This window comes from Caretta caretta, chromosome 16 (genome assembly GCF_965140235.1).
Source record: "Caretta caretta isolate rCarCar2 chromosome 16, rCarCar1.hap1, whole genome shotgun sequence".
Classification (NCBI taxonomy): Eukaryota; Metazoa; Chordata; order Testudines; family Cheloniidae; genus Caretta; species Caretta caretta.
This window is the reverse complement of record NC_134221.1, coordinates 7,482,994-7,504,865: the sequence shown is the minus strand read 5'-3', so window position 1 is coordinate 7,504,865 and position 21,872 is coordinate 7,482,994. Positions and strand designations below refer to the sequence as shown.

At 45.1% G+C, this 21,872-nt stretch overlaps 1 protein-coding gene across 11 annotated transcripts in view; it reads right to left on the bottom strand.

Annotated features, from left to right (window-relative positions):
- Positions 1–21,872, bottom strand: part of CACNA1B (calcium voltage-gated channel subunit alpha1 B) — a 480,390-nt gene that overhangs the window by 182,283 nt on the left and 276,235 nt on the right. For 8 of the 11 annotated variants that reach the window (XM_075120535.1, XM_075120538.1, XM_075120534.1 and 5 more), the window contains exons 7-11: positions 21,395–21,510; positions 11,215–11,271; positions 10,396–10,467; positions 8,564–8,653; positions 4,390–4,599 (exon numbers count right to left, since the gene is read on the bottom strand). In XM_075120535.1, the coding sequence (XP_074976636.1) occupies positions 4,390–4,599; positions 8,564–8,653; positions 10,396–10,467; positions 11,215–11,271; positions 21,395–21,510 (545 nt within the window). The remainder of the gene's footprint in view (positions 1–4,389; positions 4,600–8,563; positions 8,654–10,395; positions 10,468–11,214; positions 11,272–21,394; positions 21,511–21,872) is intronic. The other 3 variants (XM_048822713.2, XM_075120540.1, XM_075120543.1) reach the window with 1 other exon arrangement.

The following is a 21,872-nucleotide window of genomic DNA, read 5'->3' as shown; positions in this document are numbered from 1 at the left end:
TTTGGAAAAGTTTCTATCGGCATTTCTGAAGCGTTGAACCATCTTAAAGGAAGAGGGTTTTTTTCCCCCTCATTACTCAATGCTAAGAGACAGGCTGGAAATACTGCACACAGCATGGTGGCACTTCTGCTACTGGTCTCAGCCAAAGACAGAAGGTGCAAAAGCAAATGAAAATTATGAACAAGGAGTTAACCATGCGTATCTGAACTTTAGAAAATGTTGGATCTGAGCTCAGCTGGACTTTCATCTCAGGGTTCAGGTTCATCTAACCACTATACCCTTCCTTAATTGAAATATCGTCCTCTCCAGCCTATGAAATGAGGCTAGAGTTACAAGCTATGACACTTGCACTTAGCATTTCTATGGCTGACGTTTATTCTCCATGTCCAAGGCTCCTTTTCTCCAATTGTCCCCAATCTACACAGCTTATAATATTCTAACTAGAGAGAGGCTAGAGATGCAAAGCTCACACATGGATCTGAATGGCCACCAAGTTTGTGGGGGTTCGGATCTAGAGTTTTGGCTTGGGACCCACTTCTAATTTCCACAGTCTCATGCCAAGAATGTGTCAGGCTGCTGTTTCTAATAGCACATGGCCCATTTCCACCAGTGTTTCCTTAGCACCACTCAGGGATTTATTTGAGGGCCTGGGAAGCTATACAAAGGTCTCTGGCCTGCAAATGGTATAATGAAGGTGTCATAGGAAATGATCATGCAAACCACAGAAAACTATATAGGACAGAAATAAGAAAGAGCATCTCTGGTTGGGAAGTTACTGAACATTTAGAGTCAAGGAACAGATATAACTGAGAAAAGAATTTCTCTGCTGTTCCTACTGAAAATCAATCAATCACAGGGGTCAACTGTGATTCCCAGTTGGGTAGCATCCTAAATGCACAGATTAGAGCACCTGGTCAAGATTTTCAAAAGCATCTTGTGGTTTTGGGTGTTTCCATTTCTGGGTGCTCAATTTCAGATTCCGCAAAGGAGCCTGGTTTTCAGAGAGTAGGTGTTGGAGAATTTCTGAAAATCAGGCCGCTTGAAGGTGTCTCAAGTTGGGAGCCCAGAACTAAGTGACCCAAAATCATTAATCACTTGGCCTCTGACTTATAATAGGAGGTCATTTCTGGTAGACTCCTCTTTTCAACTGTTACTGCTGTCATGGCACAGTCGGCATTTCAGTGGGGTTGGAGTGTGCCCCATATTGCCCCCACTGAGATAAGTTGGACCCTTAACTTCTCACCTTTATCCTAGATTTTTTTCTCTCCACCAGGAGATGCATCTTTAATTCCACTTAACATGAACATTCCTTCAATGTGAGCTTGGATATCAAAATGAAATGGATTTCAGTTCACATTCCTTTTTAAACATTCCCTCAGAAATGTTACTGCATAAGTCAGTTCCAGAAAGCAAACTTGGAAATCTAACATCTAAAATCTTCTGGTTAGAACGAAAGACTTAAAAACATTTTTCTAGCCATTTAGTCCCAATTTGAGAAAAAATCCTACACCTGAGATTTCTAATTGCCTTGCTACGCTAATCTATTATTTCTGCTGTTTAATTCAGAAAAAGAATAGGCAGGACTAATTTCCTGTGTCTTCTGTCTCTATTTTCCCCTCTAAATGCTGATAGAGGAGAAGAGTTGAAAGGACTTTTTTCTCCCTTTCACCCAACCCTCATTATAGCTTTCAGTTACCTGGTATTATTAAATATTTTAGTAAATATTAGCAGGAGCTCTTTGAAGACACAGTAACCCGTAGCTTCACCCTTTTAGCCTGTGGGAAAGGAAAGACTTCAAAAGTTAATCTTTTTTATTATTATTATTTTAAGATAGGAAGACTTAGTTCCTAAGTTATTCTGTTTTACACATCTTATTTAATTTTTATTATTTTTTTCTGGTTTGGAAAAATTTGCCACGAATCGATAATCCACATCTGACCTTCACATATTGGCGCAAGGGCTCGATCATTCAAGGTGCTGAGCATTCTGGCCCAATCCAGCAAAGCACTTAAGCACATGCTTAACTTTAAACAGCCCCATGAAACTCAACGGGTGAAGACCAGGCCCCATTGAAGTCAAATGGAGTTTTGTCATTGACTTTAATGGGCGCAGGATTTCACCCAATGGGACTACTCAGGCGTAAAATCAAGCAAATGCTTAAATGATCTCTTCGTCCCAGCCAGTGTACTTCTTACCTTGGTGGACTGAGACCCAGAAGCATGAAGCTGATGAAACTGTGCCAAGAGTCCACCTCTAGCTCCTCTGATCTTCACACTAAGGGCCAGGTTTCCAAAGGTGCAGCCTGCACAATTGGGGCCAAATTTTCAAAAGTGCTCAGCATTCAGCAGTTCCCATTTTGATACATACATCAAACATGCTGGGCTTGTCTACATGAAGAGTTAGCGCACAGCAGGCCGGGATACAGATTTACAGCACCTCCGCATACTGCAAACTAACTGTCTGTGTGAACCCTGCAGTGCACTGTGGAACTTTTAGTGCTCAGCATAAGGTTCTACACACAGAGTGAGTGTGTGTTTGCTGTGTGCTCTTCATCGGAACGTGCACGCTGAGCTCTTCTGAAAATCTGGCCCCAGCTGCCGGTGCTGAGCTCTTCTGAAAATGTCACCCTCAGAGCTGAAGATCTGGGGCCAGATCCCCATGGGAGTTTTGCAGGGGACTTCAGTGGGAGCAGGATTGGGGACAAGGGCTCCAAAGACAAAGGGAAATCTTGGAAAGTGCATCATGCAATTTGACCATCTGACTTACAGCACCATTTTCACAATGTCCCTCTGCAAAGAGGGACTCTAGGATGGGGGAGAGAACAGTACATGGGGGAACTCAATTACAGGATATGGACATGCTGTTCAACTCTCTAAACTGTTGGGGTCTAAGACCCCATTACCACCTTCACATTCATGATACCCATGAGCTCTCCTGTCATAGAACTAAACTTCGAGGGTCTGACTGTGATCTCTCTCACAAACATTTTACACCGATATATCTTCACTGACCATACCTTTAAACCATTATGAAGCCAGAATCAGGGCTCTACAACTGACCTTCTGCTCAGCAGTTGCTTTGACTTTGTGCTAGGTTTTAAAACACATCATCTTCTATTCAATGTCTAGCCATCTGACTTGAATTCTTTGTCAGATACATACAGACAATGCAGCTCTGCTATTCCACCTCATAATAAACTCAACCTTCCCCAAACTCTCAGGGAGAAATTGATGGTGCCCGAAATCCCCCATTGTCACTGTATGCTTAAATTTTCAGTTTATCCAAACTGCAATTTTTCAGGAGGTTTTGGGTCAAATCTTGCAACCTTTAGATGAGCAGGGTCACTCCTACTTTTGTAAAAAAAAAAAATAATTAAAAAAAAAGGCGGGGGGGGAGGGGGCATTGTGAAAGCAAGAAGGCGATCATCTGAGGAAGAGTTTACCTGTATAAAGGATCTAACTGCAGAAAGCAGGATTCATTGGCTATTCATTACAAAATAAAACAACATTACACACTTTAAAAAAGCAATAACACTCCAAGGGCCTTTGTACAGTACTGAATGCCCATGTTAATGGGTGACCGAAGACATCGGGCTAAAGCACATCTAACATGCGCAGACATATGATATAATCACCCACCTGTCCTGTGTTACTGCTTATATGTGTACAGATATATTTTCAGTGTGTGATTCACTGGAGGGTACTATTACATTTCTCCTCATTGGCCATGCCTGGCTTATTAAGGCAAGTGCTCTCATGGAAAGCCACTTTCTGTACAAGTGCACATTCAGAGAGGGTTCGCTATTAATTGGCACAATTGGACTGAATTAGTGTAAAATGTTTTAGTGAAGGGAATAATGTTGCTATTAAGTGGAACTGTCCATTGCACAAGTTGATATCAAGAGGGCTTCAGTGTCTATATTATCTTCATATGTTTTACTATAAAAAATGGCCTAGTGTATTGAACATAGGGAAAATCTGAGAACAAGCTATACATCTCCTGGGTGGGGGTTGAATTGTGAGGGTCTCTGGACAGCCGCAGGGGAAGACAGCTCAAGAAATGTATAAAGCTGCTGGGAGGGACCCAAGTAAATGTTTTTTCCCAATCCACAAGCCCCCCCAAAAATCCTCCTGTGACGTTCGCTAAGTTTGTGGCTGACCATTACAAGTCAAAGATGTGTCTTGGGCTGTATTTTATAGCACATTGTCCACTTTCTCTGGTGTTTCTTGGAGGCACTTAGTAATTTATTTGTGAAACTCCTGGATGAGGCATAAGAAATTACAAAAAGGCCTCAAGGCTGCAGGTGTTAATGGCAACATGGGGCTAGTGCTCAGAGCACTCAGGAGTGGGAGGACCGGATGGAACATGACTCTGATCCCTGGCACTTACACAAAGCAGTGGTGAGCCCCTCTGGCTGGTCATAATGCACCATGGCGACACACAGAGTGTTCAGGGTGACGACACACAGGACGATCCAGTAGAAGCTTTGTGCTTTCACCATGCGCCGGATGAAGAACCGGAACATCTTCTCTTTCCTCCGGAAATATGAGGAGCTCTCATTCTTTCCACTCTTCAGACTGGCCCGGGCAAATGGAGACCCTGGGCATCGGAGGACACAAGGGATTATCATCACACTAAAATCAGGAAGATAATGGGGGAGTGAGAAACTAGAAATCACAACCACAAAGGGCCCAGATCCTCAAAAGTATGTAGATGCCTAACTGAAATGACTGAGAGTTAGATGTCCAAATACCTTTGAGGATCCAAACCGAAGAACCTTCCCCCTCTCTGGAAATGCAGCTAAGCACAAACTTGGCCATATTTACAATGAGCTGCAAGAGACACCGATTTGCCCAGACCATCCCAATGGATTAACACTAGGATTCGAAAAGAGCCTAATGGTGTCAGATGCTCAGCTCCCATTGCCTTTCACAGTGAATTAGGCACCCAGCCCCTGTAAATCACTCCAAAAATCCTAGCTAATCTCTTAAATCCTGAGCTCTGACTGGTCAGGTTACAAGCTCTGGGCAGCACGACACTTACTCTGTTATTTGTGACAGGAGTTTAACCCCCTCTCCCCCGCCAGCGAGCCTGAGTGCCGTGGAGCTGGCTGCAGGCACCCTGTGGCTCTACAGTGCGAGTGGTGTGCTGACTGCCCCGTGCAATCCAGCTCGGGCCGTCAGGAATGCTGGGACCGAGAATGTTCACGATCGCTGCCCTGCCCCCCATCACTGCACTGGCCGGGGTGCAGGGAAGTAATGCTGAGCACCCTTGAAGCTCCCTACTTCCCTCTCTCAGCTCATACGCCTGCACAGAACAGAGCAGGATTTGACCTCAGTGCTCTGTGGCAGGTGTGCTGACTCCCGTTTGCTCTGCCTCTTATGGCTGCCTTTCACATCTTGTCTGAAATCCTGATTAAGAGTCAGATGTTTAAAAACAGACACTTGAAAGGGGAAAGGTGTTCTAGATTAAAGTGTCCACCCTACAGTGACGGGCACTGTAGAAATGCCTGGTGTTTGATATTAGTGCTATTAGTTTTATAACATCTCCTTCGATGCTGAAGAATTTCTCACTGTTTATATTGCCCTTCAAGGCAACAGAATTAACCAGAGGCCAAGAAGAAAGCTGTGTCAGAGTTCTGAGGTTATTCTGTAAATCCAGACCTCTCAGGAACCTATGGCAAACCTCTGCTGTCAAAGCTGCCCAGGAGATGTGCACACGGATATTCCACTCCGCTTACATCCCTACTGCTCTTCATGTGGACACCGCTCTGAGATAACCAAATTCTGGAGCAACTTCTCTGAAGTGAACCCCCCGCCCTCCGGTGTAAATCAGAGTGGTATTTGGCCCAAGAAGAGATGACAGATTTGTCATGTGCCTCTGAGCAGAATTTTGCCCTTTCCTTGGAAAACCATACCAGACATGAGGCAGTCAGAGTGCTGAACTGGCTGGATATTCCAGTGCTAATGTTTCCATTCCAGTACCTAATGTTCCTATCACAAGGCAGCCAGGATCTACCATTGGGGTTTTATCAGCACAGAAAGAACACAAAGAGAAGGGAGAAAATAGAAGTGTGGATTAAACTATTATTTCAGAAAGCACACTGTGACTGATGTTTATTGTTCTATAGCTTTCTAATGTGGCTACAAGGTTCCTGGAGGCACTATTAATTGAATTACAGAGCAACTTGCGCAGGTAACAGCTGGCAAGAGGCTCATCAGTGCAACTACTGCACTGGTCAGCACATTTACATCACACTTTGTAATTAGATTGTTAGTTCTTCTAAGGCCTTTAAGTCACATCAGAGAGATATGTTACTACAGCATAAGGAAAACATTGGAAAAAACCCTCATTAAATCCTCACTTTATCCATAAACCCCAGTATGTTTTGATTATTTATCATATGCAGAGTTTCATGCATTTCAGGAGGGTAAAATCTCTCTTCCACAGCCTGCAGCAGTTTTAGTTTTCACTGCTGTGTTTGTTTCTTCTTCTCCGCCATGTGCCATGCTTTACCAAACACACTCTTCCCAACCGGGGGAACCAGTCACACAGAAAAGGGGGCATCGCAGATATTTTCCTGACCATACGCTCAATAGATGGGTCTCAGTTCAGCATCAGATTATCCATGAGTGCAAGTGCTCCTGCTTCCACCAGATCTGCTGCGTGAGGCGCTAGATGCAGAGAATTGCTCATGCGTCACAAGTTCCTGGAGCCCGAGAGGACTTAGAAATAGATTAAAAGCTCCCTGTATGACCTCGTGGCAATAAGGGAATGCTGTAGCAGTGTGGACCTCCTGCCACCCACACAGCAACTCCACCTCACTCCAAAATACACACACACACTGATGTTCTGATTTCTCCAGCAACAAAAAATTCCTACTAGTTTCAGCAGGCTGAGCCGTTCAACTGCTTTGTGGCTAATCTGGGTGGATTCCCGGGGATGGGATGGTGGGTTGCAGAGTCACACCCATGTGCTATACAGCACTCACCTGGAATGATCCGCTGCTCATTTAAGAAAACCAAAACTTTTGAATCTCTTGGGGCCTGTTTACATAGCAAGTAACCGCAACAACAAGCCATGGTGTGATTTTACAGTACACCAGCTTGTTGTGCAGTAGCATCCCATGTGGACAATGCTACAGCACAGTGAAAGTCCCAGAAGCAGCTAGGCTCATTGTACTTTCAATTAGTTGTACGCCAAGCCTCACTTCGGGACTTTCACTGCACTATAGCAGCATCCACATGGGACATTACTGTGTGGCAAGCTAGGGTGCTCTAGATTCACACCCTGGTTTGCCACGCAGCAACTTGCCATGTTGACAAGCCCTCAGACCATTAAGTGCCAAATTTTCAAAGAGTGGAGGTGAGTGTGCATGGTGCATTCACATTTGTACGTGCACATGGAAAAGTACCATTTATGCTTCCATTTTCAACGGGCATCATTAAAAGCTCATGATCTGCTGCTCCTTAGTGTCTGTGATAGCATGGTAATGCAGTGGAAGCTGGCTGAGAGTAGTTGCTGCTTTATCAGCAAACTAAAATCAAGACACACTCAGCAAAGTTTCTTCCTGGGGTTCATTCAGGATGGTTAGAGGGGAGAAGGGAAAATGATTTACCAGAAAATAATCAGGACATGTTCCCAGCTTGGGGCTATAGTCCAGCCTGGCCACCACTCCAGGTGGAAATTTATCATCTCAAAGGCCTTCCCTATGCTGGTGCTCAAGCAGCAGAGAGTTGCCTGAGCTTGCAGCCCTCCAGCCCAGTCTCATCACTCCACCCTGTCCACCTGCGTGAGGTCTAAGAAGAGAATTAATTCCCATTTTCTGGAAAGCAAGTAGGGTTTCTGGACCCTATCACATTCCTGCTTTATGTATTGGAAGATTCTGTGGTCATGGAAAGGGTCTGGGACAGGTATATAATGGTGCACACTGCACCTGATTTATGCATGTGAGCATGGGGTGACCATTTGTGCGCCCTTCATCTCCACATCTGGCTTAGCAATGTGGAGATCTGCAACAAGAGACATTGCTCGGGTAAAGGTTATAGAGCTAGCAGAGACATCCAGCCTAGGGTTTCCCTGTGACCATCCAGAATACAAGCCATTCTTTAAAGAAGTCAGCCATGTGTCCATCAGGGAACACTGTTCATTTATGAGCTTGGATCTTTGTCCATTCCCTTGCCTCCCCACAAGAGATGAGGCTAGAGAACACTTTAAGGCCCAGCCTGACACAGCGGGCGGTATATGCATGAAGGAGCATTTCCCAAAAAGGAGACCCAGAGTGATTGTGGCTGATGCAGGAATGACTCCTCCAAGGGCTCTGTAACGGCAAGGACTGGGGTTGCATCTGGCTCTCAAGCAGGAGTGCAAAAGTGTGGAGGAGCGCTCCTGGCTCCTCTCCCACTCCCTTGCACACTGGTTAAGGACCAGATGCTGAAATGTCCATGGGTTCTAGCAATTAAGTGCCATCTGTTGAAACAAAGGAATAGCTCAGAGGAGTGTGACACGAAAGCACTTTGCCCGAGTTCTTAACACCGTCAGAGAATGCAGGGCCAGTACTCACCAACGGAGCAAATGTCTGTGAAATGGTCCTCTCCCTCTTCAGCATGAATCAGGTCATTTTTGCTCTTCTTTATTGTAGCTCTTTTCAACACTGCATGCAAATTTAAAAAATAAAAAGCACTATAAACATTGTGTAGTCAATCCTCTCTCCACCGCTCACTCTCCAAGGCCTGTATTTCCTTCCCAATGCCAGCTAAAAGCTGCCATATACGGATAAGCCATAGCAAATGGATCAACCTACAGCTTTATACTGTGGCCTCTGCTTGCTTAGATACCCGGGTCATTATTTATTTAACCTTCTAAATCTTGAAAGTTTGCCAGGCAGGACTTCTGTTCACCCATGTCTCAATGCAACTGAAGTGGAAAGGCAGCAGGAAAGACAAATATCTGGTAGCTTCTTAGAGCTCAGAGGCAGGGCATGCCACCATTGTTCATGCAGAGCTACTGGAGTGATATTTAGATTAAACAAAGGCATGTGCAGAAGAGAGATTTGGCTTGGTTAATTGAGCCATGATGAGATATGGGATAGTAATGCTATTGTCTGTTAACATATTCACATTCTACCGCATGCACCATTAAAACGTCAGCATTCACTCTATTCCAGTAGAGAAAGTTTGCCACTGTATGTTGCCCTAAGCACAGGAAATACCACGGGTAAGCAGATAATATCCCATGGTGAATGTCTTTTTAATGACACCCACTCTGCAATACCTTCCACCTGGGGACGTCAAAACTCTTTGAAAACATAAGCCTGACCCAGCAACCCCTTTTGTGAGGTAGGTAAATATCACTATCCCTGTTTTACCAATGGAGAAACTGCGGCACGGAAAGATTACCTGATTTGCCCCAGGCCATTGAACATGTCAGTGGCAAAGCGGAATTGCTGCCTCGCAAACCCGGCTCTGAGCCTTAGACCACCTGCCTTGGAACCTTGCAAACTATCAGAAAATATTTTGATACCGTCTTGATAAAAGTTTAAAAACCATATAATGATTAAGCACCATTTGATACCAGCAGTAAGACACTCCATGGTGTGGTGATACAAACTGTCCACTAGAGACCTATAGGAAATCTGCTATGTCAGAACTGTCTTGAGGATAATTGGGGTTTAGGGTAATGTGAACAGGGGATCCTTATCCTACACCAGCTGCATTGCTATGATTGAATAATGGGTGCACCACCTCCTCAGCATCAAAATCCTTCTTATAAATGATTACATAGTTAGTTCACTTTAGAGATGGGCTCACAGCAACCCCCCCAGATTCACAAGTATCCGAACTTCGGAGGGTGAAGGGTTCTAATCGGAACTGGGATCTGGATCCAATTTTTGCATATACCGACTTTATAACAGGCTGAACATAAATCCTAGACACCAACAGGCCCCAGTGTCCAACAGGCCCCAGCTTTGGGGCATTAAATATCTGGGTCTGAATTCTGTGACCTAAGTCCATCTCTGTTTTATTTATACAACTCCCACCTTGTAAAGCTATTCCTCCAAACCAGGTGCTCATTACATTGAGGCACCAACAACACTGGCTCCCGCCAAGCACCGTGCAAAACTTCCCTCCCACCCCAAAGCTCTGCCAAAGCACCTCCAACCTGACCTGCCCTACCCCCTGCTTTTCCACTCCTGGGCCTCTCCTGCGTGCAGATCACCAACCACTCCAAAGCACGCTAGATTTTGTGATCCTTTCGAATGGTGGACCAGTGGCCATGGAGGATTCAGACAAACCTTGTTCCTAGTGACCTACGGTACTCAGGATCTGAGGCCACGAGCAAAAAGCATCACCCCACTGTGCCACCTAACCCCCTGTTGATTTGCAATCCACTCACTGTTGTAGCTGCTGCCGCCAGTCTCCGCCGGTGCTGTGCCTTGCTGAACTGGCCCTTCGGAGGCGGCCCTCCCTGACAGTGAATGGGAGGAGAAACAAAAAAAGAGAAGGGGAGGGACGGGGAGGGAAGGGAAAAGGAGGAGACACAGGAGGACGAAAGATGGTCAGAAAAGGGAGAGGGAAGAGTCTTTAACTGAACGTTCACTGTCTGTAACATCCTAAGAGCTTGATGTCAGAGGCAGGGGGAAAACACTAGTCTCACGGCACCTGTTTTGGAAATCGTACTCCCTCGAGTTCTCCTGCTAACATGAGGCCCCTATGAGTCGTGAGATTAGATAAGATCACCACACCCTGCTATGTCTTACTGCTTAAAAGTAACAGGGGTCTTAGTCTCTTTGTCAAATCCTTTTGAAAACCTTGATTTAGAGCCCTGCCTTTATTTATTTTGCTGGCATCCACACTGCAGCTTTCCCCTCGAGGCTACAAGTAGACACATCCCTCTATGCAACCCAGAGGCTGGTAGGGGGCCAGACCAGACCCCCACAATTACACTGGGAGTCTGGCATATCCCAGGAGTGGCACCCCATCCCAGAAAGACGTGTCTCATAGCTGCTGATTGTCCACCTGAAACTTTGAAGAAGTCCTACACAGGAAGAGGGAATTTTAGCTGTCTTTGCTCCAAGGCTGGGATCAGAATTTTCAGCTGCATGCAAAGATATGGTGCTTGTACCCGCTAGGTCACAGTGAAAACCACATCTGCAAATGGCATATAAACCTCTCCTCTATTGCAAGAGTAAAAGTACAAGGCAAAACAACCTACCGTCCAGAGGGGACTTCTCTTCAGCATTCTTGTCTTCTTCTGCCAGCATCACCTCCTCTGAAAAAAGGGAAACAGCAGCGCTCAACCCTGGATCAGTTGCATTGTCATTGTAAAGCTCCCTGACTGGGAGGCAGTGGGCGTGGACCTTTGCCACAGCCTCAGCTCACCATACCACCCAACTAGACTGAGTCTTTAGACTCAGCATTGAATAAGGGGCAGCACCGAGAGTCATAATTACTCCCTTGTGCCCTTCTTGCTCCAAGGAAGAAAACAAGTTATTAAAACCTTAGAAAGGTTGCAGCTTGCTTCTCCCTCTCACCGAGCCACCTCCTCAGACAAGTAAGATGGCAGAGCATTGGCTTTGCCCACACCTCTCTGCCCAGTCCCCACCCACTTGCTTGCGGTGGAGAGTATCTGGAGAGCAATTGTTGCCATCCACTCCAACCTAGACCCAAGATCTGCACAGGCGTAAGCATATATTGTAGTACCATCGTACCAGCAGTGAAAGAGGCCGTATGCCATTACCATGTCTCAGACACTCACTCATCAATGCCAGGACTTAAGGCAATTATGCACTGATCTGCAACTCATCTGTGTGAAATCATGGCTCCACCGAAGACACTGGCAAAACTCCAGTGGATTTCAGTGGGGTCAGGATTTCATCCACTATGTCAACACAGTTAAAACTACACATGAAATACACATGAAAAAACTTGGTATACATTTTTTGTTTTCCATGTTTATATGAACTGTCTCCAAAATTGGCAGAGTTGATGATGCTTTCCAGTAATGTATGAACTTAGTATTGACTGAAGCCAAAGCATGGAAGCAGTTGGGCTTTTACTTACTAGAGAGTAGGGCAAATTCCATCCACATGAAACTGCACTATGCAGTATTCTACAGCAACAATCCAAAAGGCCAGGGTTTGTATAAATAGTTCTACAGTGTTTTGGCTTATTACTGTACAATACTGAATTGTCAGAGGGTTTTTTAAAGAAGGGACTGGCGAACCTCACAAGACTTTGGCATTTTAAATGGTAATTTTCTTTACATTCTTAAGCATAACTGTGCACTTGGATTTAGTAAAGTATCTGATAGAGTATCTCACAAAATCCTACTTGAAAAGACAATTTAAATCATCTTAGATTTGGCTAAAGAAACAGACGAAACAGCAAAGAACCTATTACTTGAGGGAGCTATCTAGAGAGATACTAGAGAGATGGATGTTAACAACAGTCTTAAAATATCTTTATTAATTATATGGAAGAGGTAGTGAATGCTGCTAAACTAATGAAAAGACACAAAATTGAAAGGAGAAATAATACAAAGGGTCAGAGAGATTAGAAATATGAGCAGAAAAGAGCAAAATGAGATTCAACTGGGGAAAATGCAGATTAATGCATCTGAGTGCAAAGTAATTAGAGACATTCAGTCAGCGGGAGGGAGAAATCCAGGAAGCAGAGGTGCTGACGGAGACTGGAAGGTGATCGCAAAGAGCAAATGATAGATGAGTCTGCAGTTTTACAAGGTACCCAATGAGTCCAATATAATTGGGCGCATATGTAAAGGCATCACGTGACAGGACAGGGAAGTAGAAAGTGCCTTTCTAGATGGCTCATGTGTGACTCCACCTGGAATATCACTGGACACCTCAGTATCCAAAAGATACGTACAAGTTGAAGGTAGTTCAGAGAAGAGCTGCGGGGATGTTTAGGAGTGGGGTGGGGAGGGAGAAGAAGACAAGAGTTAAATATGGCTAAGTGACAACTCAAAGGGAATATGATGCATCTGAAATAGGAGGAAGAGGAATAATTTACCTTTGTAGAAAGGGGTACTAAATGTGGGGTACTGGGATAAATTAAGGAAAGAAGTGGACTGTGACTGTCAGGTCCCGTAGGCTGTGGAATAGTCTCCCAAGGGAAGTAATAGAACCCTTGTCATTTTGTCCAGTTTACCTTTGAATGAGCCAAGGAGTAGTAAACGTACAATATAGAACGATCTTCTTTTGGCAGGACGATGGACTGCATATCCCAATAATGCAGGTCTTTATCTGTAGCTTCTCCGAGCCTTATTCCACCCAGCCAGATACATTACGTTACAGTGAAAACTAAAATCCAACAGCCTGGCTTGGATTTGAGTGTAAACTTCATGTTTGCAACTGAAGCAAAGACTATGAAGAAATGATACAAAGAGGTGTGCCCTGGTGTTTGTGAGATTTGCCGCCAGCTGGCTCTGCTGAAGGAGCACAATCGTTTAGAACCTGAAGTTGATAAACGAGAGACTGGAATGCATTATGCTGTGGACTACCTGACATGCTGGCCAAGGTGAGTGCTGCAAAGAGTGAAACTCAGGGGTATGTCATGCAGACACCATTAGACTCAATAGGCTAAATTCAGACCTGGCATAAGTACATGGAACTCTGTGGAGATGCGTGTGCTTATGCCACGTCTGATTTAGGCCAAGAATGGTGAACTCATTGCTACTATGAGGAACTTTATTTTTAATGTAATCTTATTACAGACTCTATTAGTTTATTAAAAAGAAAAGGCGTATTTGTGGCATCTTGGAGACTAACAAATTTGTTAGTCTCTAAGGTGCCACAAGTCCTCCTTTTCTTTTTGCGAATACAGACTAACACGGCTGCTACTCTGAAACCTGTTATTAGTTTATGAAAAGTCCCCAGAAAAACAACTTTTTTGAACGGAAGCCCCATGTACATTCTACACTGGATTCCTATCAGAGCAGGAACAAAATAAATTTCTATTTGCTCTTTTCAGAAACAAGTGACTGATAAGAGGGGGAGAAGTCTTACTTCCCACTTTTTGACTGGCCTCATGTTTAGTGAGCTCACAAGTCAGATCTTCTCAAGGCTATTCACCCTCCTGTGGACATCACTTGAAGAACAGTCCTAAGTCTCAAGTCTTTCGGGTTTGTGAACATGGGACCACGTTTGTGAACATGGGACCAGGTTGAGCAGTGACGAGGTATTGATGCAACATGATGTACTAACATCACAGTGTCATGGATCATGTGTGTCCCCACATCAGATAAACTAACAAAAGAGTCAACCCTAATCAGGACGGTCAGGGTCCAGCAGTCATAAGGATAGAGGCCAGTAGGACGTTGGGAGTTATGTGATGTGACAACTTAGTATAGACGTGTTTCACCTATATCACATGCTCTCTCTTTCAGAACAGCACCGTAAATCAGATGGCTCCTTCCTCTGTCCTCCTCACAGCACACAGACCCTGAGTTGCTTCCCAAACACAACCGCTGCCCAGGGTTTGTCTTTACTAGTAACAAAATACAACACCACGAAGTGAACCTCACCCAAAGCATCCATCCCAAACTTGATTCTCCTTAGAATTTCCCTCCAGGTCCTCCTCTGTCCCAGCTCCCAAAAGTTCCCTCTCTAGATGGATACTCCCATCTGCCTAATATCTTGGGCAGAGTTAAAGAGCAGCACCTTCCACAACACACTGGAGGAACTTCAGCAACTTTACACAGGTTTTTTAACTTGCTGAATGAGCAGGTCAGTGGAGGAGGCCTGGTACCTTGTGACTAGTATCTTTTACTATGACTTCCTCAGCATTGACTTCGCTAAGGAAGTGGCGTTTGGTAAGAGAACTGTGTTTGTGGGTCTAGGGCTGTAAAACAAAGCAATCCATAGAAATTGCAAGCAGAGCAAATACTAACCCAGGAACCTATCCTTGCAACAAAGCCCGTTGCCAGCTCTGTCCACATATCTATTCAGGGGACACCATCACAGGGCCTAATCCCATCAGCCACACTATCAGAGGCTCATTCACCTGCACATCCACCAGTGTGATATATGCCATCATGTGCCAGCAATGCCCCTCTGCCATGTACATTGGCCAAACTGGACAGTCTCTATGTAAAAGAATAAATGGACACAAATCAGACGTCAAGAATTATAACATTCAAAAACCAGTCACAGAACACTTCAATCTCTCTGGTCACTCAATTACAGACCTAAAAGTGGCAATTCTTCAACAAAAAAACCTTCAAAAACAGACTCCAGCAAGAGACTGCTGAATTGGAATTAATTTGCAAACTGGACACCATTAATTTAGGCTTGAATAAAGACTGGGAGTGGATGGGTCATTACACAAAGTAAAACTATTTCCCCATGTTTATCCCCCCCCCTTACTGTTCCTCACACGTTCTTGTCAACTGCTGGAAATGGCCCACCTTGATTATCACTACAAAAGGTTTTTTTTCTCTCCTGCTGGTAATAGCTCACCTTACCTGATCACTCTCGTTACAGTGTGTACGGTAACACCCATTGTTTCATGTTCTCTGTGTATATAAAATCTCCCCACTGTATTTTCCACTGCATGCATCCGATTAAGTGAGCTGTAGCTCACAAAAGCTTATGCTCAAATAAATTTGTTAGCCTCTAAGGTGCCACAAGTCCTCCTTTTCTTTTTGTGTTGCTTTAGCGATTCTCATGAAATATAACATTTGAAAGAAAATTGATAGAGGATGGGAAGCAGGTGATAATTCTAAATCAGACAGAATAACTGACAAGGAGCAAGGGTTATATTAGCAACCACTGCCCACTAAGAACATGGGGGTAGGGAACTCTCTGCACTTAACTATCAGAGTGATGGCTGCCTTCAAGATTAGACCTATTGCTACTAATTAAGTGTTGAGAATATGCTTGGACCTGTACATGGCACAAAATAAAGACAGCCCTTTCCCTAAAGAGCTGCAAGCTAGCAAGCCAAACATCACAACAGAGAGACCACTGCTGCTTCTACAATCTCTGGCATGTAGAGAAAGGACCGTGTGCACCAAGGAAAAGGCTGGATTATTGGAATTAAAGATGCAATGGAAATACAAGGCAGAAAAACCAAGTTAAGTCACTGGGGCTAGTAAATATGAAAGACAAAAATGCATCTATAAGGAGAACCCCACTAAACTTTCATCTGGGCCCATCACATGTCCCATGAATGAGCTCCCTCCTGCTGAATCTCTGGCATGGCTTTGACTCTCTAATTAATCCAGGCTTCTAGTCTCAGCTGGGTGAGGGGATTGCTGTCTCTGTGCCTCTTCCACAAAGGCTACATCCCGATGCTCTTAAAAGTGCACAATGCCGGAGCATGACACTCACGCTACAATGAGCTGGAAGAGAAAGGTTAAATGAAACGTCCCAAACATCACTTATTCCAGGGGAAAAGAAATGCACAGGATCGGGCAGTGAAGGGCTATGGCTAGGAGATGGACTTGAAAGGAATTAAAATGCAAGAAGCGGCTTGATTCACTCTGAATTGTAAGACTTTCAGTCTCCAAAGCGAAAACATTTTCAAATGATGCATGTCCTTGTAAGATAAGAGGGATGGCTTCAAAAGACTATCTGGGGACTTAGGAATGCTTTTCTCTTTCCAGAGGGACATTCTAGCTCTCAGCTCCCTCAGAAATGCAACATGAAAGCCTAACAGTTGCTACAGCTCTGAGGAGTTTAATGAAGAAAGCAGCAGTGGCAAGATCATTTTCACGGATTAAATCAGTGTCTCCTCAGTGCTCTTCTCCTTTATTCCCCTAAAGGGCACCGTTTCACATAAACTCCTTGCCACCTTCCCTTGGAGCCAAAGGGAAAATACCCTTCCCCAGCAGAGAGTGAGTGGCTGAAGGTTCCCAACACAACAGCAGCTTTCCCTGGTTTCCAGCTAGGTATCCCTTGGCGGTGAATTCGCTGAGGAAGTGGTGTTTGGTAAGAGAACTGTGTTTGTGGGTCTAGGGCTGTAAAACAACGCAATCCACAGACACTGCGCATCAGGAGCTGGCTACGTTTCAACAGTGGGTAGGGATTACCCTTCTGCAGGGTTTATTAAAAAAATCCCATGGACTTCCTTCTTTAGTCTGTGCAGTCTTTAAATCAAAGGTGTCTCTTTCTAAAAGATATGCTCAACCAGAAGTTACGGGCTTGAGGCAGGAGTTACAGGGTAAAGTTCTGTGGTCTGGGTTATGCAGGAGGTCAGACTAGTTGATCCCAATGTTCCCTTCTGACCTTAAAAATCTATGAATCTATAAAAATTCTCCTTGCATCCTAGTTTTACACCAGTGTATCTTTGCTAACCCGAACAGAGTCACACCACATTTAGACCAACGTGAAAGCAGAATCAGACCCTATATGTTGGCTTCCTTCTCTCTTGTCCACCTCCAGGCCCTTCTTCCATAATGCCCCATTATCTATGGAACACCCACCTGAAATGTGTCTGCCTAACAACCATCCTCTCCTTATCCACATCCCCCCTAAACCTCCTAAAAACTCATTTTTGCTGGGTTACCTACGCAAAGCAAGTTCATTCATTAAAAATATAAATTTGCCCCTGGAAAACTGCAAGGGAGCCATCAAGACATGCACATGTTAGAATGAGTAACCCCCAAGGTCTTATTCTTGTGCCCACTTCCTCCTCTCGCCTCCCTCCGTGGCTTGCGATTCTCACTTGGACCGCCTGTGAATGTAGGCTATAAGCTTTTGGGGGCAAAGCCACTTCCTCGATAACAAGCCCTCTCTGTTGAGGGCATCAGCCCTCAGTGTTAATATGATCTGCAGCAGTTCTTATGGGGGTCCTTTTGCAGTCTTCAGTGCTACCAGGCGTCCAAAGGATGGTGACAGTAAAAAGCCACCAGCCTCATCCACAGCTGAGCAGGAGTCTGCATGTCATCCTTGGCCACGGTGATCCACACACGCGTAACCTCCAGCCTTGATTAATGCACCTCATTGTATCTCAGAATGGAGCCCCATACCCTGGGAAAGCGCCAACTGGTACAAAATGCTGCAGCCCATCTGCTTAACACCATGGGGTAGCACAGGTACATCACCCCAGTGCTCTGCTCTCTGAACTGGCTCCCCAATGAAAACAGATTCCAGTTTAAGGACTCTGCCCTGATATTCACAGCCTTCCAAGGGACTGGTCCTAGCCACCTGATGTTTCACTGGAGCGTTGAAACTATCAGCCAGTTTGGGGAGACTCATGGGGCCAGGAAACAGAACTCTGACAGAGTCAGGAATCGGGGCCGGCAGCAAAGCCAGTCTCCTGGCAACCTAATGAGTGCAGCTGTAGTAGGCTACCTGATTGACTACGCCACCTGATCGATTGAAAGAATCAGCAAACCAGATCCTATGCGTAGCAGCAGTTCAGTGATTGCTCAAAGTGCGTGCCCACAGCTGTGATAGACCCTGCTCCTGCCCTGTCCCCAGCCCTGATCCTGCCTGGCCTCACACTAAGAACCCCCATCTTGAACCTCAGCTCCAGTTCCTGTCTTCTGACTCTGGCTCTGACCATTGGCCCTGGCACCAAGCCTCTGACTCTGATTCCCTGGCTACCATCTCCTGCTCTAGCCATGACCCTGTGCCAACCCTGAGGCACAACCGCCCACATCCCTGTCACAGACAGACAGGAGCTGAATTTAGACTGTTGGGCTCCCCAAGAGATGAGAGTGATCACACCCCATTTAGAGCCAAATGCAGGACTCCTGTCTGGCCTAGTCTTCCCGCAACAAACTCTTCTCTCCCAAACACTCTCCCAAACCTGCACTCCGAGCTGAGATGCAGTTTCCAGACTAGCTCCTCTATTCCCGTCACTCACGGCTTCCTCAAACAAATTCCGATGAGCTAAAATGTTCAGTGCTTGGTCTCAGCCCCAAGATAAGCTCTTCTGGGAAGTTTAAGTAAAATTGGCTGTCTTCAAGCTTGGAAGCACTAAAAATACCAAAACCACTCTTCTAATTAAATTCCAGCTGAAATATTAGCATTTGCAGGGCTTGTTTTATAACACTGTTTCGGGGGGGGAAGGGGGGAAGAAATCAATTCAAGCTTTAAGAAAATGGGTGTAATTTATTTTTAAGTCATGCACATTTAAATCCAGTGCTTTCTATTTCTTTCCCTACCCTTTTGTTTAAAAAGCATTTGTTAAGTACTCCCTCAATTAAGGCTTCCTGTATTAAGTATGCCTCATGCAAGCAGTCCCATATTAAGGATGTCACCACTAAGCACACCTTTGTTTCAGATGCCTCAACTAGATAGGCCTCTGCCAAAGTTATAAACTCCTCCATTAAAGCAGCCTCAGGTAAGTCCATTTCTGCATCCGTTAAAGGTATATTGCTTTGGTGATTTACCAGCAGTGAGCTGTCTCTAAGGTCTTTTAGTAATGCCAGCATTCTTACTTCTGCATTCCTTAAGTAGCCATGTGGGTTGGTTGGTCCAGGACTCCCCAGAATGGGTTTCTCTCACCTTCCTCTGAAGCAGCTTGCTCTGGCAAAATTCCCATTGACTTCACTGGGGCCAAGATTTCAAGACCTGACTTCTGAGCGCTTGATTTCTCAGCTTTAGCACAGCCCCCTATGTTACTTTTTGCATTTAATGATTTCCCAACCTAGCTCACTTTTTTTTTTTTTTTTCTGCTGTATGAAACTTCCTTCAGGCTGCACTGTATTGCATTGCTATTGTATTTCCAACAATGCCTCTGGAGGAGTGTTTTATTATTCCCTGATTCAGCTACTTCCTTTAAGCTTTGCAGTTCTAAATGTCATTAGATAAAATGGAAACGACAGGCACTTCATAGCATTTGTACCACACGCTCACGCAACATTTGGGGGCAAAGTCACACAGCAGCCAGACGTTCCCACGGAGAGGTACCGCAGTGGCGTGCAAATTTAAGGGAAGAGATTTCACCGCATGTTTTGCAACGTACGCACCTCAATTTTCAAACAGCCACTTCCAGGAATAGCTGGCACCTGCACAGGTCCTTTCAGCAGAACACGTCAAAGCTCTTTCACCAGTCAGAATAAAACCAGGCCACACCCTTGCAAGAACAGTGTTGTTATCTTCATTTGACCGATGGGGGTAACCGAGGGTACCTCTACACTGGAGCTGGAGGTATAGCTTCTATTTGGGGTAGGCATACCTGCGATAGCTTTGATTGAGCTATCATACTAAGTACAGCCATGTAGCCAGAGTGGCAGGATGGGCTAGCCACCCAGAGTACCTACGTAGGATCTTAGATAGGACAGCACTCAGGGTGGCTAGCCTGAGCCACAGCTTGTGCTGCCAAGGGCACACTGCTATGGATCCACACTGCTATTTAGCATGCTGGATCCATCAAAGCTAGCGCATATATTTTTATCTGAGCTGGAAATTACACCTCCGGCTACAGCGTAGACACATCCTGCGGCTCAGAGAGACCACGTAGTCACCAGGGCCCCTACGGCAAGGCAGCAAGAGACGGGATTAGAACTGAGGCATCCTCTCCTCTAGCTACTAGATAAACCTTTAATTAATTTGAATTTGAAGTAGCACAAAGTTGTAAACAAATGGAGGGACAATTTATAAATAGAAAGCAATGTGAATGGTTCCTTTCTCGAATGCTAAGGAACCACAGAATTAAAAGGGAGATAAAGTGTGGTTAACTAATTGAGGGTAGTTCCAGCTGAGCAGTTACATTCAATGAAGCTTGGTCAATACAACTGGCTTTTGATTGCCACTCTACAGAGAACTGTGTGAAATACCGGGTTCCTGTGACCATACAAACTGCGACTGCTTCTTCCTCCTACTTAACATTTCAGAGCTTCAGTCTTTCCCCTCTGACCAGACTGTCAAAATTCTTGTCCAGGCCACGGCCATCTTCTGCCTTGACTACTGCAAGCTCCTCTTCCAATCCCGGCAAATATGAATGCCTCCGAGGAATTCACAGAGGGGCAGGGCAATCCATGGATGGGTTTGCAGAAGGGGTAAAAGCCATCCAAAAAATAAAGGAAAAGAAATGAAGCCACTGGAGATACACAAGGTCATTTTTTTTTCAAATCGAGGCACCTAAGCTGTGCATGGTAAAGCACGGACACAGAAGTTACAGGCATGAACAAAGAGGCAGGTATGGGCACAGAATGAGTCACTGCAAGCACTTGTCCATTTTGCACGTGCAACTGTTTGTTTTGAGCACACAGTTATCTGTTTGCAGAAGCATATTTTGTGGGTGCAACTTAGGGAGCTGGGAGGACAGTGTGCCCTGCAGTGTCAGTCAGGGTTTCATGCTATTTAAAAAGGGGAGAGGCCTAATTTTTCAACACAAGGCTGTTTCCTTAGCATCACAAGGTGGTCGCAGTCACAGCACACACAAGTTGAGACAAAGCAGGAGGAGGGCTCTCTCCTTACCTGCCTTGAAGATCCACTCCAAGTACCCGTTCAGCTCTCGTTCGATCTGCTGCTGCCTACGGAGCTTCAGGAAGGCCCGGCGGTTCTCTACCCTCTCACGCTCTTTGGCGAACTCGCTGCAGAGAGAGAGAGAATGTGGATCACACAAGGTTCAAGACAGCTTAACTCCTCCTCCTTTCTCCTTCGAATTTACTTTTAAAACTCTCCATTGCCAGGATGCCTACAAAACACTTGTCAATAGTTAGGCAGCAGGTGTACGGACAAATATTGTCCCTTTGTTTCCTTTTGCTTCCCTATCTGTCTGTCTGTCTCCACCTGTCGTCTCAGGGCTCATACTCTGACTGTAAGCTTTTTGTTCTCTGTTTGCCCAGCCCAATGGGGTCCAGTGCAGGACTGCGGCTGTGAGGCACTACCATTATACTAAATAACTAAAACAACCACCATACCGCTGCTACTCATAACAACACTACGTCATAAG